This window comes from Pararge aegeria, chromosome 16 (assembly GCF_905163445.1).
Source record: "Pararge aegeria chromosome 16, ilParAegt1.1, whole genome shotgun sequence".
Taxonomy (NCBI): domain Eukaryota; kingdom Metazoa; phylum Arthropoda; class Insecta; order Lepidoptera; family Nymphalidae; genus Pararge; species Pararge aegeria.
In genome coordinates this window covers 5,370,509-5,392,762 of record NC_053195.1, presented here as the reverse complement: position 1 = coordinate 5,392,762, position 22,254 = coordinate 5,370,509, and the positions used below count along the sequence as shown (strand labels likewise).

The following is a 22,254-nucleotide window of genomic DNA, read 5'->3' as shown; positions in this document are numbered from 1 at the left end:
GTAAAAAAGTATTAAAAAATCCTATGTGTTGTCTTATTATCATTTACGGTATTTACCTTCATCTGTGATAAATTACCTAATTTCATTTTACAAAATTTCGGAACCGACAGTATTAAATATTGAATTTATAAAATTGATAATTCCTCCAAATGTAGGTTTAAAAACATTATTAAAAATTATAAAATTACCTAATTTGTTTTCATTTTATCATTCATAGACGTTATAAGATATTGAGTTTAAGTATATCAATTTGTGAGATTGACATCTATTAGGAGAATTAAACAGTAGCAGCGCTAGAAAGATTGCCATCAGATGGTAGTGATAAGCACTGGAATACTGATAGGGAATAAAAATAAAAACTTTAGCGCTTCACCGCGACTTCGGCCGCGATTAACTGATAATAAACAATTTTTTTCTTGTTTGCTCGATTCATTAAATTAGGCTTATTTTAAATAGCCTATAGCCTTCCTTGAAGATTAGGCTATCAAATGCAAAAAAGATTTTTCAAATGCGACTAGAATAATAGAGTTCCATAGATTAGCGCTTTCCGATCGCTTTTTACCGATGGTTATCTGTCAAAAATGTAGAATAGCTATGTGTGCCTTTAAAATAAGATAAATAATCTAGTTTTTCAATCTATCAGTATCATTAAATAGCCTACAACAGTCCACTGCTGGGCTAAAGGGAGGGGTTTGCCCATGTTCACTGCGCTGGGCAGACGGGTTGGTGATCGCTAGACGATAGACAGTGACAGTAGTAGCACAGAAAACGGAGCTGCTGCCAGTTTTTAGTCGTCTCGTACGACACCCGCGGAAAGAGGAGGGAGGGGTCCGTAAAATTGGTTTTTACGGATTTCCTAAAGGTCAACGTAATTAAACTTACAACAGGTATTAAAGAATATATTGAAGATATAACATTGCATTTAGATCTGCAAAAGTTTAGTTTAGAGATTTGTGTACAATAGAATTGGCACCATTGATTATGAGTAATCTATTTTGGAACACGCTAATCAGTAAGAGGATGTAAGTTCTTATCTGAACAGCGACGAACTTCCTCTGCACAAATTTTGTGTCCCATCAGTGCTGTTAGAGCGATGTTTTCCTTATTCAAAATCAACTCGCTATAGTCATAGCTAGTTGATATTCTATAGTTGACTATAACTATAGACTATCAACTAGCTATGATATAGTTATAGTGATAGTTATAGTCTTGGGTTTCTGTTGGTCAGAAAGATCAGAATACAGTTTTCACCATCCTTCTTCTTTCTGCGACTGTTTGACGAGACTACTAAGGAAACATAACAGAGAATGGGCAGACAACACTAACCCGTCTGCCTACCGTGGTTATTATAGACAAACCTTCTCGTTGGGAGAGGTCTTTAGTGTAGCAATAGACTGTTATAGGTTCTTGATGTTCTTAACGATGATGATTATTTTTATATAACAAGTTCATGAAAATTCGCTCTCAACGTGCTAGCTGGTCTCCTGTTGTTTAACTATCCACTGTCCATGATAATCTGCACGACGAGACTTGAGAGCACAACGTACATTGTATGGTAATACAAAGGTAGGTACAGTAAAAACCAACATGCAAAAAAGATTTTTCAAATGCGACTAGAATAGTAGAGTTCCATAGAATATAGGTATGTTCCATAACATGGTTTCCACTATAAAACTGTAAATATCTAAATAATGCTGCTATTGTTACGGAATTCAATGAACGTGTCTTGTATGATTTATTCGTATAAAATGCAGAAATATTTCCCACTGCACCGAATGCAGGAATAGAAAATCACTTTTCCTATAAATATATATCCTGGAATCGGAAACCGGCGCTCCAAGCCAACTTCACCTGTGATATCGTCGAGGAATCCGTTCATGAAATAAACGCGAAAATGGCCGACGAACCGGCAAAAGTGGGGCAAGAAAGCATATCCCTCGAACATTTTTATTTACACATTTCAGAGCAATGTTAAATTTATGCTGCTAACAACACGCTCCGATAAGTAGGTCATTATTCTACTAGTAGAAGGCACTCAGTAGCGTGAACTCTATGGTTAAGTATACATTTATAATAAAAAAGCGGATCTTAACTATCTACTTGCTAGATAAACTAGTGATATATGCATACCATCTTCGCAAAGACTGTACTGTTCGAAAATGATATGCCTTTTAGGGGGTGGAGTATACTGAGGAACCTATTTATTTCTTGGGGATAAAAAGAGTAGCTGGGAGGATAAATACCTTTGACTATTCAAATGGATGGTGGTCAATTTTCCAATGAACCGACCTCCTCTTTGTAACTTTTTTCACACAGTAGCGTACTTTGCGTTTTATTAACGATAAAAATAAAACTAGACTGGGTACTAATTCTTAACAATACCAAAAAAAAAAAAAACATTATAAGTCATAGGTATAATTCTGTTCTACTGCCGCTAACGCAACGCACTCGAAAGACCTTAGTTTATTAAATGAATAGGATTAAATGTAGTTGTGTCCTTTATATTATTATTAGATAGATTTTTCAATAAATTTATTTATTTATTTAGTACCAAAACAAAATAGGAATACTTATAAAAAAAACAGGGGGTTAAAAAAAGGCAATTTACTTACCTCTAAAGCGATTTGTTCCAGAAGCCCCCGAATGTTGTCACATTATAATTGAACTAAGAGAATGCTGAGTTGATAGATCACCAAAAATATTATAATTGGATAGTAGGTATACTGGTTTATTTAAAAGATCTACAGTAAGTATAGTATTTACTGATTTATTTAAATAATAAACCATGGGTACTAAGATAACCACTTTTATTTCCTCATTGTAAACATCTGCCATTTAATGTGATAAATAAATACGCATAGTTTGGAAACATATTATTCAAATTACTAAGAGCATAGTAAAATACAAATTACTTCAAATGTTTAATAACTTTCTGATCGATTAAGCTACCTAATCTTCTTTAGGATTAACCGGCTTTGGTAGGATTAGGTAAATGTAAGTACTTCTAAATCGAATTGTTTGCTTGTAAATTTTTATCAATTACACGTTTATCTATATTGTCTATCAGCATCATAAAATGCATCATATCTTTAAAATATTAACAGCGTACCCATAAAGTGATCGATAATGTATGAATTATGATGTAACAAATCAACTACTGGATGTATTCCTTTGTTATCAAAATGACATCAGTGTATTAGTTTTTTGATTTGTGGTAGGCTTCTGACTACCGACAAGACGTGCCGCTAAGTTATTAAGCGTTCCGGTACGATGCTGCGTAAAAATTTAGTAGGGGTATGGGTTTAGTATAACTGCCATACACCTAACAGGCTACCTTCGACAAGCTACATGCATCTATATGCGCAAAAGCTCTTCGTACCCAAAAAAATCGTATAATTCCTATACGACGAGGAATTTCAATTTTACTTTACTTTCGCGAGCCACTGTCTGCGACCATGATGGTGACCTAGACTTCATCATCTTATACCAACAATAAAACAAAAGTACTGAAATACACACGTAGGTGAAACCTAAGATGTGTATCCTGTACGCTTAGTATAAGAATTCATGCAAGTAATCGTGAGTCGATTCCGAGTATCGAGATACTGTAAAGTCAAAGCAAAATTTGCCATACAGTACTACATTTAGAGTTCCTAATTCTGTAATTCTGCTTTATATTATGTCAAGAGCGCTTGTTTTAGAAGTGAGGCCGAATTAGAGCTTTAATTCGAGAAATATAACCTCCAAATTACTTTAAGGGTGCTCCCTCACCGGGAGCATTCGCGTGTTATGTAACGTTACAGATTTGAGCATTACATCAGTGAAGGAGGAGAACCGAGCATTACAATGCGCACCTTGTAATGATACAAAACGGGCATACATCAGTGAAGGCGGAGAACCGAGCATTACAATGCGCACCTTGTATTGATACAATGTGTAATATCTTGATACAACTTGTAACATCAATGCGCTTCACAGCTTCAGCGGGCGGGCGGGGGGCTTCACTGCCCCTAGCCCCCCGCCCGCCCGCTCAGTAGCCTACGTGACAGTGAAGTGAACGCACGTTGTCATAAAGTGTTTCTGACGCTTCGGAGATTTTTTTGGCGTCACGGACAGTTGTAAATTTAAGTAATGGCTTGGGACAAAGAGAAGACTCTATTATTCATAGAAAAATATAGGGAAATCAGGGAATTATGGGACCCTAAGCATCCTCAACACTTTAATAAAATAATAAAACAAGACGGTTGGGTGAAATTATCGGATCAATTTGGAATAACCGTAGAAGAATGTCAAAAGAAAATCACAAGCCTGTTAGCATCTCTTAGAAGAGAAAAGAGCAAAATGAAAAAAAGTGCTTCAGGAACCGGAAAAGGTGGGTAACATATTTTATTTATGTACCTACATCTACTTTAGTCATGACAATAACTGTGACAAGCAAGGGGTGAGTGTGAGTGGCGGAGAGGTCACATTCCACACGACTCGTGTGTACCTAGGGCATGTTTTGTTTGTTGATGATACCTTCACTATAGGCCATTTGTTTAGAAAAAATGTAAACTTGATTAGAAATGATCTTGATCAATGTTGATTACACTTCAAAACTGGGCATCCGCATACCTAAACAAGTGGACTATAGGTGCCTTCACCATTTATTTATTTATTTATTTATTTATTAATTTATTCAATTCAGTACATATTACATAATCTATATTTCAGGTGCAGAAGAAGTATATACTAGTACCTGGTTCGCATATGCAGCTTTATCATTTATACTGGACAGATATGAACCACGGAAGACAACAGATTCAGTTAGTATATTATGTATATTACATTTAATATCTGTTTACACAGGTTTTAAATATTTTTTAACCTATCAAGGCTAAATAAAGCAGGACATTAATAAACATTAAGCATATTCGTTTTGCCATGGTACTGCTCCTTCTTGCGAACAATAATTACTAATTTCTTCACGTATCTCTTGAGGAACTATTTGTGCTGCTTCTTGTTGTTCATCCAAATCCATTAAACCAGCATTTTCTTCGGTATCAGCCCTCCAAGATCCTGGTGTGATTACTCCTAAATTGTCCCTGTCAAAAGATCCCGGAGGTGTGTACAAATCCCTACTTCGCCGATTTCTTCGTAAGAAGTTATGTAGGTGTGCTATGGCATTAACTACTAAAGTAGCATTTTCTGGTTGCAATAACATGGGTTTCCGCAACACTCGGAAAACTGCTGACATAATGCCAAACACATTTTCGACTACTCTCCGTGCTCTACAAAGTCTGTAATTATAAATTCTCTCCTTTGTTCCTTTACGATGATGTCCTGAATACACTTTCATTATATTTTCTGATAATGCGAAAGCTTCATCCCCAATAAAATAATAAGGAATTTCTTTGTTCCGCATCGGCAATGCTCTTGGCTGTGGTAGATTCAAAGATTTATTCTGCATTTTAGTATACAAATTACAATTATTAAATACTCCTCCATCAGAGATTCTCCCTTGACAGCCACAGTTTATATATATTATATTGTAATTTGAATCCACAGCCGCAAATAGAACTATACTAAAAAAACCTTTAAAATTATAGTAATCGCTTCCACTTCTGTATGGGGCTTGCAGGACTACATGTTTGCCATCTATAGCGCCGACACAATGAGGGAAATTCCACTGGTTATTGAAGTTTTCAGCCAAATTTAGCCAACCATCTGGTATGCTAGGTAACTGAAAAAAAAAACCTTGTTTTAGATTCCTTGTGAACCTGGGACACAAGACTTGCAGGAGACTCGCAACAAGCCACCTGAAAATCCTGATGCACCACAACGGAAAAAAGCGAAGGTGGATGGAAGTGATGAAATAATGCACTCGACTTTCCAAATTTTGCAAGACTTTACTTCTGCTAAATCGGATGAATGCACTACTTTTGGGAAATTTATTACTGAAAAACTCAAGACGTACTCTCAAAATACTAGGGCCTGTGTACAGCACCACATTTCCAATATCTTGTTTAGTGCCGATCGCGGTGAATATGAGTACATGTACCAGCAACATGGATATTGGACTCCTGATTCTCAACTTTCGCGTAATGAATCAAACCATGCTGGACCATCAGGCCTCCAAAGTACACCCTCACCAGCAGCAGTTCCATCCACTGCAGACGCCCAACTTTCTTCGCCTGAAGCCAGTATTAATAGCCAAGAAAGTGAGGGGTTTATGCGTGAATTTGGAGATCTGATTGATTAATAAACTAGATTAATAAACTCACCAGTATATTTTCTTTTAAACATCCAATTATAGCTTCACTCACTTCTTTGATAATACAACTTATAATCTGATTGGACATTCTAAAAGTAACCTGCAAGCTTGAATAAGAATCACCAGATGCGTAAAATCGTAACGTAACAGCTAATCTTTCTTGCACTGTTATTGCTTGTCTATAATTAGTATCTTCTTTTTTAACATATGGTCCAATGAGATTTATTAAGTGTTCAAAATCCGAAGAAGAGATTCTTAAAAACATTTTAAGTTTACTTATGGGTCGGTTGATTCTTTCTAAAATATCCAAACCGCCTGTATTTTGCCGGTTTTGATATAATTCATGACACCAATATCGTTTCTTCTGTGTTTTTTTTTTACGTAAATAACAATGTCGAATTAATATTGCCGCACTCAGCACAACGACCGCTTCGTCTGACATCTTGCTATGAAATGCTGAAAATGCTCAAAGTCGAATCAATATTACATTACACGCAAATACTCGTCAGTCAGGGAGGTAGAATTGTAATGTAATGCTCAAAGACGAATCTATAATGTTACAGTACACGTGAATGCTCCCGGTGAGGGAGCGTCAGGGAGGTAGAATTGTAATGTAATGCTCAAAGACGAATCTATAATGTTACAGTACACGTGAATGCTCCCGGTGAGGGAGCACCCTAACGTAACAGAGTATCGATAGTCGAAACCAATCTTCGATTAGGAGCTTACAAATCTTACACTAAAGGTAAAGACGAGTCCTTTGACTAGCTGAGGGATATTAATAGGCATTGAGTAGTCTTGATTACAATTTACAATATAATCTGATGGAAATCAGTAAGTAACATATTGAATCAATGGAAATTGATTCCTTGACATGGTTAAAGCAATTGGACGGGATTAAAAAGTAAGAGCATCTTCAACCATTACCAATATCAAGGTAATTGCCCAAAAATCTATTGTGCAAATTTGTATTTTGCCTTATCCTAACAAACCTTACAAAACCTTTGGTGTTAAGCATGTGTTAAAAATTTAAAAAAATATTGATGTATAAATAAAATATATCTTTTTGCCTAAATGTTTGTTCTTATTTAATTGGACACTTGTTTTATTTCTAACTTTAAAACAATAGTTACAAGTGATTTACTTTAAAGTCAGTGTACTTACACAAAGATATTCATAAAATAAAAATAATATAACACCTATATAAACTACTAGACAGGTCAATACTATTTTTATATTGATCCCTATCCTTACATTTCATATACATAGCATGGGTTGGACAAAGAGTAATTAATTAGTCCGAATTTTTGTGAGTCCGCCATGTTGGATATAGAATGATGTCACTTAGCTACCATGCATAGTTATACAAACTAAATGTGTGAGAAAATTTTCAACTCAATTGTTTACGTGTACCTAAAAATCTGTATGAAGTAACATCAATGAAGTATCATCATCATCATCCTCAACCTATTCTGATGACGGCCGACTGGCGCAGTGGGCAGCGACCCTGCTTTCTGAGTCCAAGGCCGTGGGTTCGATTCCCACAACTGGAAAATGTTTGTGTGATGAGCATTAAGTGTTTTTCAGTGTCTGGGTGTTTATATGTATTTTCTATGTATTTATGTATATATAATTCATAAAAATATCAGTCATCTTAGTACCCATAACACAAGTTACGCTTACTTTGGGGCTAGGTGGCGATGCGTGTATTGTCGTAGTATATTTATTTATTCTAATGTTCCGCAACTAACCTCTCATCAAAGTTCACTATCACACGTTGGTGATCATACTTGGACCAAAGCGACAGGAAGCAGTAGTGAACTTCTAATCTAGAATATCCTCTATTTTGGCTAGTTAAGTGGGTGCATCACTAACTTTTTTAAGGTATGTTTTTTTGGAGTAATAATTGACCAAGCAGATGGCCCATCTGAAAAACCATCGACTGTAAACAGAGCAACGTACTGCATTCTATCCTCCAAGCTGAGGTGTAGGTGTTTAGCCTCATGTGCCTGTTATCACAACGGCAACCGCACCCTTCAAACCGGAACACAACCTAGTACTACCTTCGACGAGTCTGTCAAAAAACCTCTAATACTACTACTAAAAAGCTCTACTACCACAATGTGCGTTAATGTCACTTACTTTAACGGTGAAGGGAAGTCTCGTGAGGAACCTGAATGCCCGCGAATTCTCCATTATGTTCTCGAAGGTGTGGGAACTCTACCAATCCGTACTTGGCCAGCGTGGTGCTGGAAGGAGACCCGTGCCATGTAATGGGTCGGTGATAGATTGATATTGATGAACGTACGCAGATAAACCATAAGATTTAGATAAAGAAACTATGAAAATGTATAGCTACAGAGTACATGAACTGTAGGTAAATAATCCTTTTCATTCTGGGAGGAGACCTGTGTACTGTAGTGGGTCGGAAATGGGTTGATGATGAAGAGGAAACAAACATCAAGCGTTCGTTGTTTTACTTTCAGCAAGAGATCTCAAAACATTGGATGGTGAAAGCCATTGATTCACGCATCGGTCTTCTACAACGATGCGTTTCTTGGAACAGCACGCATTCGGTTACACCGAGAGGTGTCCAAACATACCACGATTACGGTTCTAATTAAAGCTGAATGATTCAGCGTTGCCTGATGTTAATTTGATTAAAATTCGCGTTAGGCGCATCTAACAGTTTGCTTTGTGGACGCTGCGCGTCGCCTCTAAATTCGTTATTAGGTACTCTAACCGACTGAAATTAGTAGGTATAAAATTATGCACGTTTTTTTCTCATGCATAATCTATGTGTATCGCAAAAAATTGATAAACGCACGGCAAATCTGCTTCATTCTCGGTATATTTAAGGAAAATGATTTGACATTTATTGCGGCGCTAGCTGGAGTTATCGCTGAATGCACCTGATTTACTAAAGGTTTCCGGTTTTGGTATCCTTTCCGTCATTATTTATCGATAGAGTCTCTCATGAAAGGCCTTGAAACCTACATAGGTATTTTATTGACACAATGTTCAAGGAAGCCTTATTTTTCACTTAAACAGAAGTGTCAAATATTGTATCTTTTTCGTTTAATAAACTTGATACATCATTCTTTTGTTTTACAAGAAATCGCAACTTAAAATTATTAGTAGAACCTAAATTTAACACACGTCTCTCAAATAAACTGTAATAAAAAAAAAAAAATCAAAATCAAACGCGGACGAACTGTCGGGCAACGGTTAGTGTATTATACGAGTATATTCACACATACATTTTAAGAAATTAAAATACCACTTGAAAAACACTGTTGAAGGTGAAGCAAAACTTCGGGAGGAATCCTGCTTGCCTGAGAGTTCTCCATAATGTGCTCGAAGGAGCGTGGAGTTCACCAATCTGCAATGGGCCAGCGTGTGGGACCACGGCTTAAACCCTCCTCATTGTGGGAGGAGACCCGTGCCCTGTTGGGGCCCGGTAGTGGGTTGACATGATGATGATAATATATATTCAAAAACACTACACAGTCTTCTGAATAGTAATGTCTGCCTGTTTGTTGTGACTTCCATTTGGTTCGGAATGCAGCTTCTACGTAGAAGATGACAGAAAATCAGCAGTTGCTCTTTTTAGTACTAACTAGCTACAATATAAGATGAAAGTTCTCTTTAATTTAGCCAATAACAATTGCGAATCGCCTATAATAGACCGTCGAATCTCCATTCCCCCATTCACATAGTAACAGACTAAAAGCTCCAAAAATACCATAATAGAGCAACGGCCGAGATACTGAATGGTTTTATTATAGACCTCATCTATCATGCAGTTAGTGAGGCCCAATAGCAAGCTGAGGCCGTAAACGAAAATCGTTACCGGTTTAAAAGCGGAACAGCAGAATCGGGACGGAAGTAAGCCACGTCAAATGTTATTTAAAGACTTATTGCTATGCTGAAATAAGTTAAATGTTTAAATATGAGAATTGGCTGCACCATTTTTACTTTGTCGAAAAATCCAAATTATGTTTTGGTATGGTGAGAGGGTCTTTTAAGCCCGTGGCTAGTTACCACCCTACTAAGCGTTCCGGTACGATTTACGAAACCAATTAGGGCCAAGACTTATAACTGTCATACCCCAAAAACGTTAGCCCGCTACTATCTTAGACTGCATCATCTCTTACCATAAGTTGAGATTACAGTCAAGGGCTAACTTGTAGTGGAATAAAATAAAAATACCAACAACAATGAAGACGTGTTTTTCGAACAAAAATAATATAGGTACATACTTACCGCAACTAAAAACTTACCTAAATATACCGACTTACATGCGATTGTTTTATTAATACTATCTTTTATCGATTAGCGACAGCAAAATCGAGAAAAAGTCAAAATGCCGGTCGCTTGTGCTACTTATACCACACGCGTTTGTACTTTTAAAATTGCACGATATATCAAGAAGTTTTGTAAACTGTTTAAACTGTTTGTACGAAACGTAATTTTTGTTTTTATTGAGTGGGTAGGCGTCAAAAAGTGCACATGCTTTTTTTTGTCGTTCCAATTAAACTACTTAATATGTCTACTTACAATAAAAGTGTGGTTTCACTCAAACAATATCAGTTTTAGTATTAATGCAGTAATAAATCTACTTTGCACATATACTCGTATATATATATATATATATATATATATATGTGTGCAAAGTAATACAGCTAGTACATAAACCTCCGTTCACTCAACATATTAACACATTTACAATGGTATTCATAATGTCCAAGATTGAAGATATTCTGGAACTACATCGCAGCATATCTTTTTATTTAAACAAGCGCATGGAGGATTCATGGAGAAGAGCATCTGAGGTTGGTGAACCTAGCATAGAGAAACTAGCAAATGACTACCAAGTATTCAGATCCTCAGTCTGGAGCATTCTTGAGCTTTGAAAGTCCCTCACACTCAACTTGGATATTCAGATTGATGATGTTGAAAACCACTACGCGGAAAACGCGTTTTTGTTTGCTGGCATTGTAGAGTCCGACAGTGAAAATCTTCTGCCTGCTATTCTAGAAGCTGTCCAGGTTACCATGCTTCTTCGTGACATACTGCCTTCGGCTTTTCAGTATTGCCACCACTTAGGTGCCAAAATATATATATCGTAATCCATACTAATATTATAAATGCAAATGTGTGTTTGTTTGTTAACTGTTTGTTGTTGTTAAAGCAACTTAAATGAAAGCTTTTGAAAATAGAATGCTGACCAGGGATAATGAGCATTTTCATGTGTGGTCATAGACTATCAATTATGTATGAGGTAGGAACGAGTCCTAAGCTCAGGCAGTAAACGAAAATCGTTACCGATAACAAAATGGGACAGAATCCTTTTCTGGATATAAAACAATTTTCCAGCTTTATTAAAAAATGCATGTTATGTTATTAAAACTGTACGAATTTATAATGGGATTTGGAAAAATAATAAAACCGAATTTTATTTGTTCCGCACTAGTACTGGTTAGAAGTAAAAATACCTACCTACAGTTTACTTTTTTTCGTCATTCCCGAACTTCGTCTTCGTATATTATAATAATAAAATCATTAATTTACAAACTATATACCTATCAAAAGAATTGAACGGTCAGTAAGTAAATAAACTCCGGTAACATGAATCTCTTCAAATCTGCAATGGGAAGCATTTTCAGAACGCATTGCATAACTATGCATTTTTCTGCTTGCATACTCTTTCTACTTGAACAAGTCTCTATCAAAGAAATTTCAGTAAGCGATACATAAAACATTCCGAATGCCAAAGATAAATTGAATTTTTAATTGAAAAGTCTTTACGAAAAATCGTTTAGTGAAAAAATACTTTAATATAGTTTATTTATCTTTTTGTGACAACACTCCTAAAAATAAATAAATAAATAAACTTTGTCTAAGTCTGTATCAACCAAAAAATGGAATAGTTTTTAGTTTTATCACACATCTACATGGTGCGTCAATTATTACTACTATATAAGAACCCTATAATAACGGAAAAAAAATTACCTAGACTGTGCCAAACCAACCGGCCAAGGAGACAGTTCCATCCTTTATCTATATAAAATATGACTCACATAATTAATTAAATAAATAAATATACTACGATAATACACACCGCCATCTAGTCCCAAAGTAAGCGTAGCTTGTGTTATGGGTGCTATGATGACTAATGAATATTTTTTTAGGAACTATATACATAAATACTGATAAAATACATATAAACACCCAGACACTGAAAAACATTCCTGCTCATCACACAAACATTTTCCAATTGTGGGAATCGAACCCACGGCCTTTGACTCAGGCTGCCCACTGCGCCAGTCAGCCGTCAATTATTATGGTAACGTTCTTCAAACTCAGATAACAACGAAGCTGTAGAGAAGGTCGACCCACGCACAGTGCGTAGGCGGTACATGTAAGCAGTAGGTTACTATAGACACGACAGGCTTCCTTTCCTCTTATCTACCAGGACATATGTTTTCCATAATCATGGCTTATTGTATGATTTCACTTTTAGCCTCAGATCTTTAGCCGAGGCTTTAACTGCATCGATATCTTTGCCTTTGTCAAGTCGAGGCTAATTGTGAACGCTTTGAAAATTGGTCTTGCGAGAAAAGTTTAATTTTTTAAGTAATATAATAGAATTATTTTATTTCAGGTGTTCATTTATCGTGTATAGTCGTTCGTTGCGATAATTAACTACGTTGATATGATGGTGATGATGAATGTGGGAATAATGAGGTAGAGTAAGGCACAAAGTCCAATAGGTATCGACAAAATTACTTATCAAAAGAAATATTTCCTTCTGAAGCTTTTCTGGATTTTATAGAGGCTATTTAGGTACGCAACGATCATCATCACCATCATTTCCACCAACCCATTACTGGCCCGCTACAGGGCAAGGTTCTCCTCTCACAATGAAAACGGTATAGGCCGTAATCCACCACGCTGGCTCAGTGCTGATAAATGGATTAATTGGTGAAATCTAACGAAAATATTAAATAGTAGTTATACTAAACTAAACTGATAGTTAAGTCTAAAAATAGTGCTGTCCTATTCCAGGGGGAAAAACCCAGGAACGTGCATTTTGGAACTCCGTATAAAAGCTTTAGCGAAAAAACAAATAATAATTTACCATTTAAATACCAAAAGGAAATTAACAGAAAGATAAGTGAAGAACTAGATCAGTTCTATGACCAGCCTGCGTCTTTATTATTTATTCCAGTTTTTCGGCAGTATTTTTCCCAAAAAGAAATAGAGGCTTAACTCGTTCAAAAACTAGTGAAACCAGAAACTTGTTATTTATGCCTGTGAATATTGCAGGCGTAAAGTGGGGCGCACTTGAAGTTTTGACGTCATTCTACATTTGAGAGCCTTTTAAAATCAGTGAATTCGAAAGGGTTGCTCGTGAATTTCAATTTTCATGTGTCTTTGAATTCGTTTTTGAGGGTTCGTAGAGTTAGACAAGTGGCTCTAATGGCCTACTCTCGGTTTTACTGCATTCTGGATGTTACTACTTCATACTTTTTGACCTAAAAATTATGTTTCCGTGGTACTACAATCATTGAAGTCTTACATTACTTAGTATGAAAAAAAATATTAAATTTGCGAATTCTGTATACGATTCTGGTAAGTCAAGCAGGTAATTATGTGTTCTATGGAGACTTTAAAATTAGTAAAAATCAATTTTACTTTGAAGTTAAATAATACACAAAGTAAAAGATTCTAACCCCCTTACTAAGTTGTTTCTAAGTTCGACTGTTTATTTTTAAATGTAAATTCTACTATCGGTCTATATATCCTTCACTCCATTTATCTGTCTCTTATTTTTATCTATGTTCATCGATACGTAAATTGATAACCGACTTCCCCCTCTCAAAGTGTTACCAAGTAAGGATCTGATGAGGCTATCCTCTCTAAAACGAGCGAACCTTATTGGACAAAATCTCGGGAACCAGTGATTAGAATTGTAAAATACAGGCCCAATACTTTGGAAATTGTCTTCAAGATATAGAGAAAAGCATATGATTATTATATTATATTGATGGATAAAATTACACCATGATGTACCTAATAAAACCAGAATGTTAAATTTTGATACCGCCAATACAGTGAGGTTCTGGGCTCCGCATTAACATACAGATGAGAGATGAAAATGCATTTTCATTTTCATTAATTCTATGCAAATTCCAATTAGTCCGAACCATTTAGTAAATGTGACACCGTGTTGAATACGTATAGCGGACTGATTTGCTCATTTGCGAATAGCCTTAGACAGATTCTTAAATGTATGTTTTAAAGTAAGAAAAATTATAATTAAATATCAAAATTTAAAACATACCAAAAAATAATCACAATAATTAAAAAATAAAATGATAGTTTACTGACATGAGTATATGCTCTTCAATTATTTAATGTTAAAGTCTAAAATACAACTAGGAATTTCCTTTTATTAATTTAGTTTAGAGATCGCAACTGTAAAGATTCGCCTTGTGCCATAAAGGTAAAGTACCTAAGGTACTAATAAAAATAAATGTGTCAATAATCGGTAGGTAATCTAAAAATTCCCTTCACGTTCTGGGTCAATAAGTTCACAGCTTCAGTATCCACTTGAGATATTAACCCAGTTTTTACTTTTGTGTTGCCAGTTGCCACATTTTTTTCAATAGCCAGGTTATTTAGGTATTTCTATACTAGCAACCCGCCTTGGCTGCTCAAGGAAGTTTTTTTTTCAGAATCGCATGTTAAGTTTCCTCACTTTTATAGCTTCTTCTGATGTACACCATACTGCATGCACATACACAGACATATACATTAGCGTTCTCAAGAGCTAAAGACACTAGGTTAAATAAATACTTAAAAATAAATAAATCTACTACGACAATACACACATCGCCACCTAGCCCCAAAGTAAGCGTTATGGCTACTAAGATGGACTCACGAATATTTTTATGAATAATACATAAAAATCACTAAGTGATCGATGACATAAATATTTATAATATACAGATAAACACCCAGACACTGAACACTTCTCGTGTCCATCCCACTCACATTTTCAAGCTGTGCGAATCGAAACCACCACACATCATCGGTCGGTTGGATAAGAACTTTTTTACTATGCTGTCGTCAAAAAGTTATATTTTATGTTGTTTCTTAAATTTTGTTTTTATTAATAAAAGATTCATAACATAAGTGGAGGGACGTAATTATGTAAAAATTTTATCGGTAAAATGTGTAACAAACATTTTTTATAGCAGAAATGGATTTTTTGTTCAAAATAAAAGCCTTTTTAGCTCCGCATTATCTTGAATGACCCGAAATGAAATGTCAGATACAAACAAATGGCGTTTCTTTCCAGGAGCGCTTTCTTCTCTATAGATATATTTGAGAGTATATACCTAAGCCTTTTTTACTCGTTAGATACCTATGAGTTGTGAGTGATTAATGATGGATATGATGATGAAGGTCTCTCGTGCTCTAAAGAGGGGGGAATAATTCCCAGCACGGCTTGCATGGGCAGGACAATTATATCCCCCAGGAAAGGATAAAAAATAATCTTCTCCCACAGCTTTATCAAATCTCAGAGCACTGGCGCACAAGTCGAAATAATATCCAAATAATATACGTGTAATAATAATATGATTTTATCTCCTGCCCATGCTAGCCCTGCAGATGTAATGTAATGTAATGAATGCTGTCAAAAGCACAGGGAATAAACAAAGCCTAGCTTCGACCTGGTGCCTCCCTAGCGCAACGGTGAGCGTTGTGAATTTAAGTTGTAGATCTCCGGTTTGATTGCCGGCAGGGGTAATTTTGGAATTTATAATTTCTGAATCTACTCCGGTCTGGTCTAGTGGAGGTTTTGGCCGTGGTTAGTCACCTCACTATCGAAAAAGACGTGCCGCTAAGCGAGTTGGCGATTTGGGTTGTATGACTATCATACTCCCTAACAGGTTACCGCGCTACAATCTTAGGCTACATAATCACTTACCACCTGGTGAGATTGAAGTCAAGGACTAACATGTGGTGGAAGAAAATAAATCCGGGAATCGAACCCATTACCCCGTGATCTGCAGGGTAACATGCTAACACCAACGAGTAGTATAATTTCGTCGTAAGACTTATGTCTTACGACGAAACTAATCATTGTATTGTTTCAAATCGACACGTAAATTAGGTACCTATATTCCGAATACAAATTATTGTAAAATTCTAAACACAGGCATAACAATTTATAATTCGAACAAACACAAAATATAATTCGAAGAAACGCAAAACACAAAATTTATATTTCGAATACTTTTCAAATTAAATTTTTTAAATAACATTAAAAAGTGAAGGACGGGTTTGATTCAATCAAGTTTGACCTAATTTAAAATAAAAACGATTTTTACCCGTAAATAATGAAAGTTTTATTTACCAGGTACTTAAATTTAAATGGAACGTCGGATGGAGCGGAGATAGCGAATTTTCCATGAATGACGTTCCCAATCGATTTGTTGGTCCAAAAACCTTTCCCGTGAATTTCGTGAAAATAGTAACAAGCTCCACAAATTGGAGCAAAGTTCTAGCGGGGGGTGAGTAAACCGCTCCGCAATTAAGGAGTCAAAAGTTCCTGATCCTAAAATTACCTTTAACTATAACCTTATTCCTATAATTTCTTTGTCTTTATGATTTCTTATTTATTTGAATCCCAATGAATAATATAAATAGCGTTTCTTAGTTACCAAGAGAGAGCTTTCGTTGTGTCAAACATACGTGATTTATGACCGACTTACAATAAATGAGGAGGTTCTCAATTCGGTTGTATTTTTTTATTATTTTTTCTATTTTAGGTTTGTTAGATCAGAACTCTGTCATTTTTTGGGAACATTTGTGTCATTTAAAAAAATTTTTTGGTTTGAGTCTATATATTTTCCATGTTGTCCCATTTTCATCAGGTCAAGATCTGTTGAAGGGATCCTGGAGAAATTGAGGGAACTTTTCAAATATTACAGCGACACCTAAGCGATATGGGGATTTTTTCAAGTAACTTGAGCATTTGCTATCGAAAAACACCATTTGGTCAAGTAACACTGATTATGAAGACCACGCACCACGGATGGCTACCGGAATTACACAATAATAAGTATTACACTAGTTGCGTTTCGATTATTTAATATATTAGATGTGATTGCGAACCTACCCACTAAAACGCGAAAGAATCGGCTTGGTTCTACAACTAAAAACCAAGAAATAAATAGTTTCTACAAAGTTTTTAGGTCGGTGCCAAGTAAAATGTAGAAGTAAATGGTGTAAAAATGGCGAATGAAAGTTTGTATGGGAAAGTTATCAGAAAAAACGAAGGAAGTTTATTATAAGTGCATTAACGAAAAAAAATGCGTTGAATAAGCAGATTTTCGGATTCAATACATGATTTTTCTGTTAATGGTCGACACGGTACTTCCTAAGATGCTTAAATGTACGCGTTAACATAATCAAACTTCTGAGGAAATGTGCAATTAAATGTCACATTTACTGAGGGTCGTTCTTTAAACTAACTAACTAGGCCTGTTTGACGTGGTCAACTATGCTAAACGCAAAAAAAGCAACATTAAAACACCCAGAGAAAACAGTAGTGTAGCGTTAATGAGGCTGCTAGTTTCTAAGATTGTCTTTGTTTCGACAAACTAAGTTGCTCGTGTCTGTAGTGTCACAGTCTAGACAGCTGTTTGTTGTTATGCACAGGCATTTTTATATCTAGTATTTACCTGTGCCTGTGTAAATAACCAGAGGCTAGAGTTGTAATGTGTAATCTTGCATTTGTTGTTATTATGCGTTGTCTTTTGGTTTTGTTTTGTGTGTATTAGTACGGTGTATAATCATCTCCGGATAGAGATAAAATAGATGACGAATAGATGAAAGAGAGTTGAATAGTGCGTAGTTACAATTTTCACATTTTGAATTAATTGGAAGGTTGAAGATTACTTACAAGATAACATTGGCTACAGATAAGGAATAACATTCTAGATAAAATTAAACGTGTATTAAAAACTTAAAAATATATTTCTGCTCCTTCGATTTGCGTATTGGGTTCGGCAAATTACGATTGAATATATATATATATATAATATATATATATATATATATATATTCAATCGTAATTTATATATATATATATATAATATATATATATATATATATATATTCAATCGTAATTTATATATATATATATATACATATATATATATTAAAAATAAATAAATAAATATTCTATGATAATACAAACATCGTCATCCAGTCCCAAAGTAAGCGTAGCTTGTGATTTGGGTGCAATTATGACTGAAGAATATAATGAATAATATACAGAAATACTTATAATATACAGATAAACACCCAACACTGAAAAACATTCATGTTCATCACACAAGCATTTTCCAGTTGTGGGAATCGAACAAACGCCTACGCATCTATATGTTATAGATGCGTTGGTGTATAGAATGTTGAACGAACTCTACCTGATAGAACGGTCATAACAGTTTGTCATAACTATATATTTTATAAGAAAGCAACTAAAAGTTACCTAAAAGAACGGAGAGTAACATAGGCTACTTTCGGTCCTAGAAATACATGAAATTCTCAAGGGTGTTTTAACAGGAACATTCGTATTTTTACACTAAATATCGTCGTTCCTTCACATGCGAGTGCAATTAGTTTTCATACGATTCCTTCAAATATTGCATTTGCTCGTATTGTTTTCTTAGTTAAATTAAATTTGAATCAAAATAAGTAATATTAATATTATTAATAAGTAGTACCGGCTAATGCTAGGCAGAGTTAAATAAGCTACGATGGCCATAGAAGACCTATATATTATAGTATCTGATACGATGGAGCTATACCGGAGGCGTTTCTCACTGGGTCAAGATTCTCGTAGACTCATTCTTTCAACCACTTGAGCTACGTTTAGTTCGTTCGCTGCAAAAGTTAGCGCGCTTAGAATGTCAATCCGTCATGGGCTTTGACTACTTCAAAGATTCGGCACCGACTATGCAGTGTACACCCTCAGTGTAAGTTGGTGCGTCGAAAATTTGAGGATTAAGATGACAAAAACTTAGTATTTTAATTTTCTGTAGTTCCATTATAGATATTCCAAAGTACTATTCGAGTGGACAAACTGTGCATAAAACATACGTACCTTCTATTAAAAAATTAGGGTTCAGTATCCAAACGAAGCTTCTCTTATTACATTTTTAAGAATACCTGTTACTGTAACTTTTATATTGAGGTTTACCTAAAATTAAAGTTAATTGGGGCGTGGTGAGTAAGGCTTATCAAATTTAATAATAACTTAACGAAACAACTATTATATAACGTATCCTATATCCTCTCGATTTGTGTGCGAGTCTCGCACTTAGCCAGTTATTAAGACCAATGAAGACATAATAAAAACTCGAGAAACTAAATGACGTACGAACATACAGAATGAAGGTAATAATCCGTAATAAATTCTTCCGGAGTACGTAATTAACCCCTTTTTTTGCAATACACTTAATAACTGGCGTAACAGAGATTGTCATTTTATTAAAGACAATGGCCGGAAAATTACAATGCAACAAAGAGCATATATACGTCCAAAAGCGGTATGATTTACAAATTACAAGGTATTTGAGAAACAACGTTTGCGCGGACAGAATTCCCAGACGCACAGACGTATATTCGTAATAGACAATAGATCATCTGACATCCGCTGAGGGACGTTGGCTGGTTTAATAACTAGCTATGGAGATTCAGTCCTCAGTAGTTGAGAAAAGACGTCTACCAATTTCGAGCAAGTATTTTATAGTTTATTTACTCAATTCGTCTCGAGGACGTTTCATAATCACGAAGGAGTCACGGATTTTTTTGCAATTTTCCATGTATGAATGTATGTTAAAATAAGTAGACAAAAATAATGTAAAAACTATAAAACTATAGTTTTCACATTAATATGTCTGAGTTTCACACGTGTTTTACTGAATTGAGAATGGTGAATAATGACAAATAGCCGACGTTGACCTTGCCATCTCATGTCGCCATTATGGAATCGCAGGTACCCAATTTAATTTAACCTGCAATTGGGCAATTATTCTCTAATCTCGCTATTGTGTCACAACAGCAGATTCAAAAATCTAAAAACTGTACATATATAGTCTTATTGGTGTATTTATTTCATTCATAAGCTAAAATCTGCAGTTCAATTTAGAAATACCAGACTTGGTTCTTGTTGGTTCCTCCTGTTGCCAAAATTGATAAAAGTTCGGAACTATACCGATTAGCTTTTGTCCTTTGCTCTTGTGACAGTACAGTATAGTACTGAATTTAAATTTTTTGTTTATTTTGTATTGAATCCAAAATCCTCATTGATTTAAAAAGTTTTTTAGTTTCCGAGATATTTCAAGATGTTCCTTTCATTAGCTTTGGTTTCATCGTCAACATCACAAAATATATTAACAAAGGGCACCAAAAAACATTGCAAAATTTTTGCAATTTTAAACCTGATCACTGAAGTTTTTTATCTTATTATTCTTTTAATTCATTTATGTGCCAGGATATTTTGTACATTTGTAGATACATTCTTCTTTTTTTTGTAGCATCTTATTGGGGATTTCTCTAAAGTTCGTCTTTCTTGTTACTTAAAATATCTAAAATTAGAACGTGCGTACAACATTTTGATGTCACTTTAAATTAAATAATTAGAATTATCTATTTAATTGCATCGAAATGTATGGATTAATATTTCGCAGCGATTTTAATTTTAGCAGTATGGCTATGTAGGGTTACAACTGTGAGTAGTTAGCCTATGGTTAATTTTGTTCATACTGGACCGTTGCGTTCGCCCGTTCATCGTATTGATTTTTGTTATTTGCATCCCGTCTGCTCTCCTGTATATCTGCAGCTATTGTTGGGGTGTCCAATTATGTGCTTTCTTTTTTAGCCATTATTGCACTTTCGGGCAATATTGCACCGACAAACTAAAAGCATGTCCGTTTTAAAAACCTTTTAGAACTCCTTTTGTAAACGTTCTCCGCGTTAAACGTCCAACAAGGAGATACTTTAAATATTCATATTTCGTCCACGTGTATTTTTTACTTGACTACGTTGAAGAAACTACTCGAGTGATTTATTTAATTAACAATTTTTTCGTCTTTATTAATTAAGTATCTTAGACTCAAGTTTCGCGGCTAGTGTAACATGGCGTCAACAACATAACATGTCAAAATGTCTTATTTAGTCGATGCTAATAATTCATTCTGATGTTATAAGTCTGCAAAAGTGTGCCTGTTTGTTTATTATTTCTTTTGGATCAATCACTTGATAAAATTCGGCGCATAATATAAATATAGTTTGCATCCTAGAGATGGGCATAGGATATCCGGATAAGAATAGCCTTTGTCACGCGTGCGCGGATTCACAGCTAAAACGATCTTGGTGAAATTTCGCATTTTGATAGCATGCTGCATGCTTCTAGGGAAACAAGAATTCAGGCATGCCTGAATTCTTGTTTCCCTAGAAAACTTCCGAAACTGAAACAAATGCGGACAAGGCCGTCAGTAATATTTAATATTGTTTAATTCAAGTCGGAAAATTGAAAATCCTAAAATAATCCAAAACGCCCATATACGTGGCATGTTCTGGTTGTTCAATGGTCATACCATTCTCTCTGGTGGAGTTCGTTCTACATTCTCAGGACTTCACTGACAGGTTCAATATATGCTCGCTCATACAAAGAAACCATGCTGTTCTATACTAAACACTCCATACTACTAAATTTATTTATTTATTTATTATTTATTAACTATAAAATGCTTTGTAAAGCTGGCCTTACCTTTAGGCTGCACGTTGTGCCAATCTATCCAGCTATTCTTATTAAAGCTTGCCAGATAGTTCACTAGATGCGTTTAAATGTTAGTGCATTTTCATACGCTGTCAATCCAACAGATTGGCACTAACTTACATAGTTACTAGTT

General features: G+C 35.2%; 2 protein-coding genes across 2 annotated transcripts; one reads left to right on the top strand and one right to left on the bottom strand.

The window, feature by feature from the left end:
• Positions 1-4,106: 4,106 nt before the first annotated feature.
• Positions 4,107-6,265, top strand: LOC120630754. The gene is made up of 3 exons (XM_039900057.1): positions 4,107-4,372; positions 4,714-4,805; positions 5,747-6,265. The coding sequence occupies exons 1-3, from the start codon at positions 4,132-4,134 to the stop codon at positions 6,239-6,241; spliced, it is 828 nt and encodes a 275-aa protein (XP_039755991.1). The 5' UTR covers positions 4,107-4,131; the 3' UTR covers positions 6,242-6,265.
• Positions 4,804-6,930, bottom strand: LOC120630753 (protein ANTAGONIST OF LIKE HETEROCHROMATIN PROTEIN 1-like). The gene is made up of 2 exons (XM_039900056.1): positions 6,264-6,930; positions 4,804-5,722 (listed from the first exon to the last, which is right to left on the bottom strand). The coding sequence occupies exons 1-2, from the start codon at positions 6,693-6,695 to the stop codon at positions 4,904-4,906; spliced, it is 1,251 nt and encodes a 416-aa protein (XP_039755990.1). The 5' UTR covers positions 6,696-6,930; the 3' UTR covers positions 4,804-4,903.
• Positions 6,931-22,254: the final 15,324 nt, after the last annotated feature.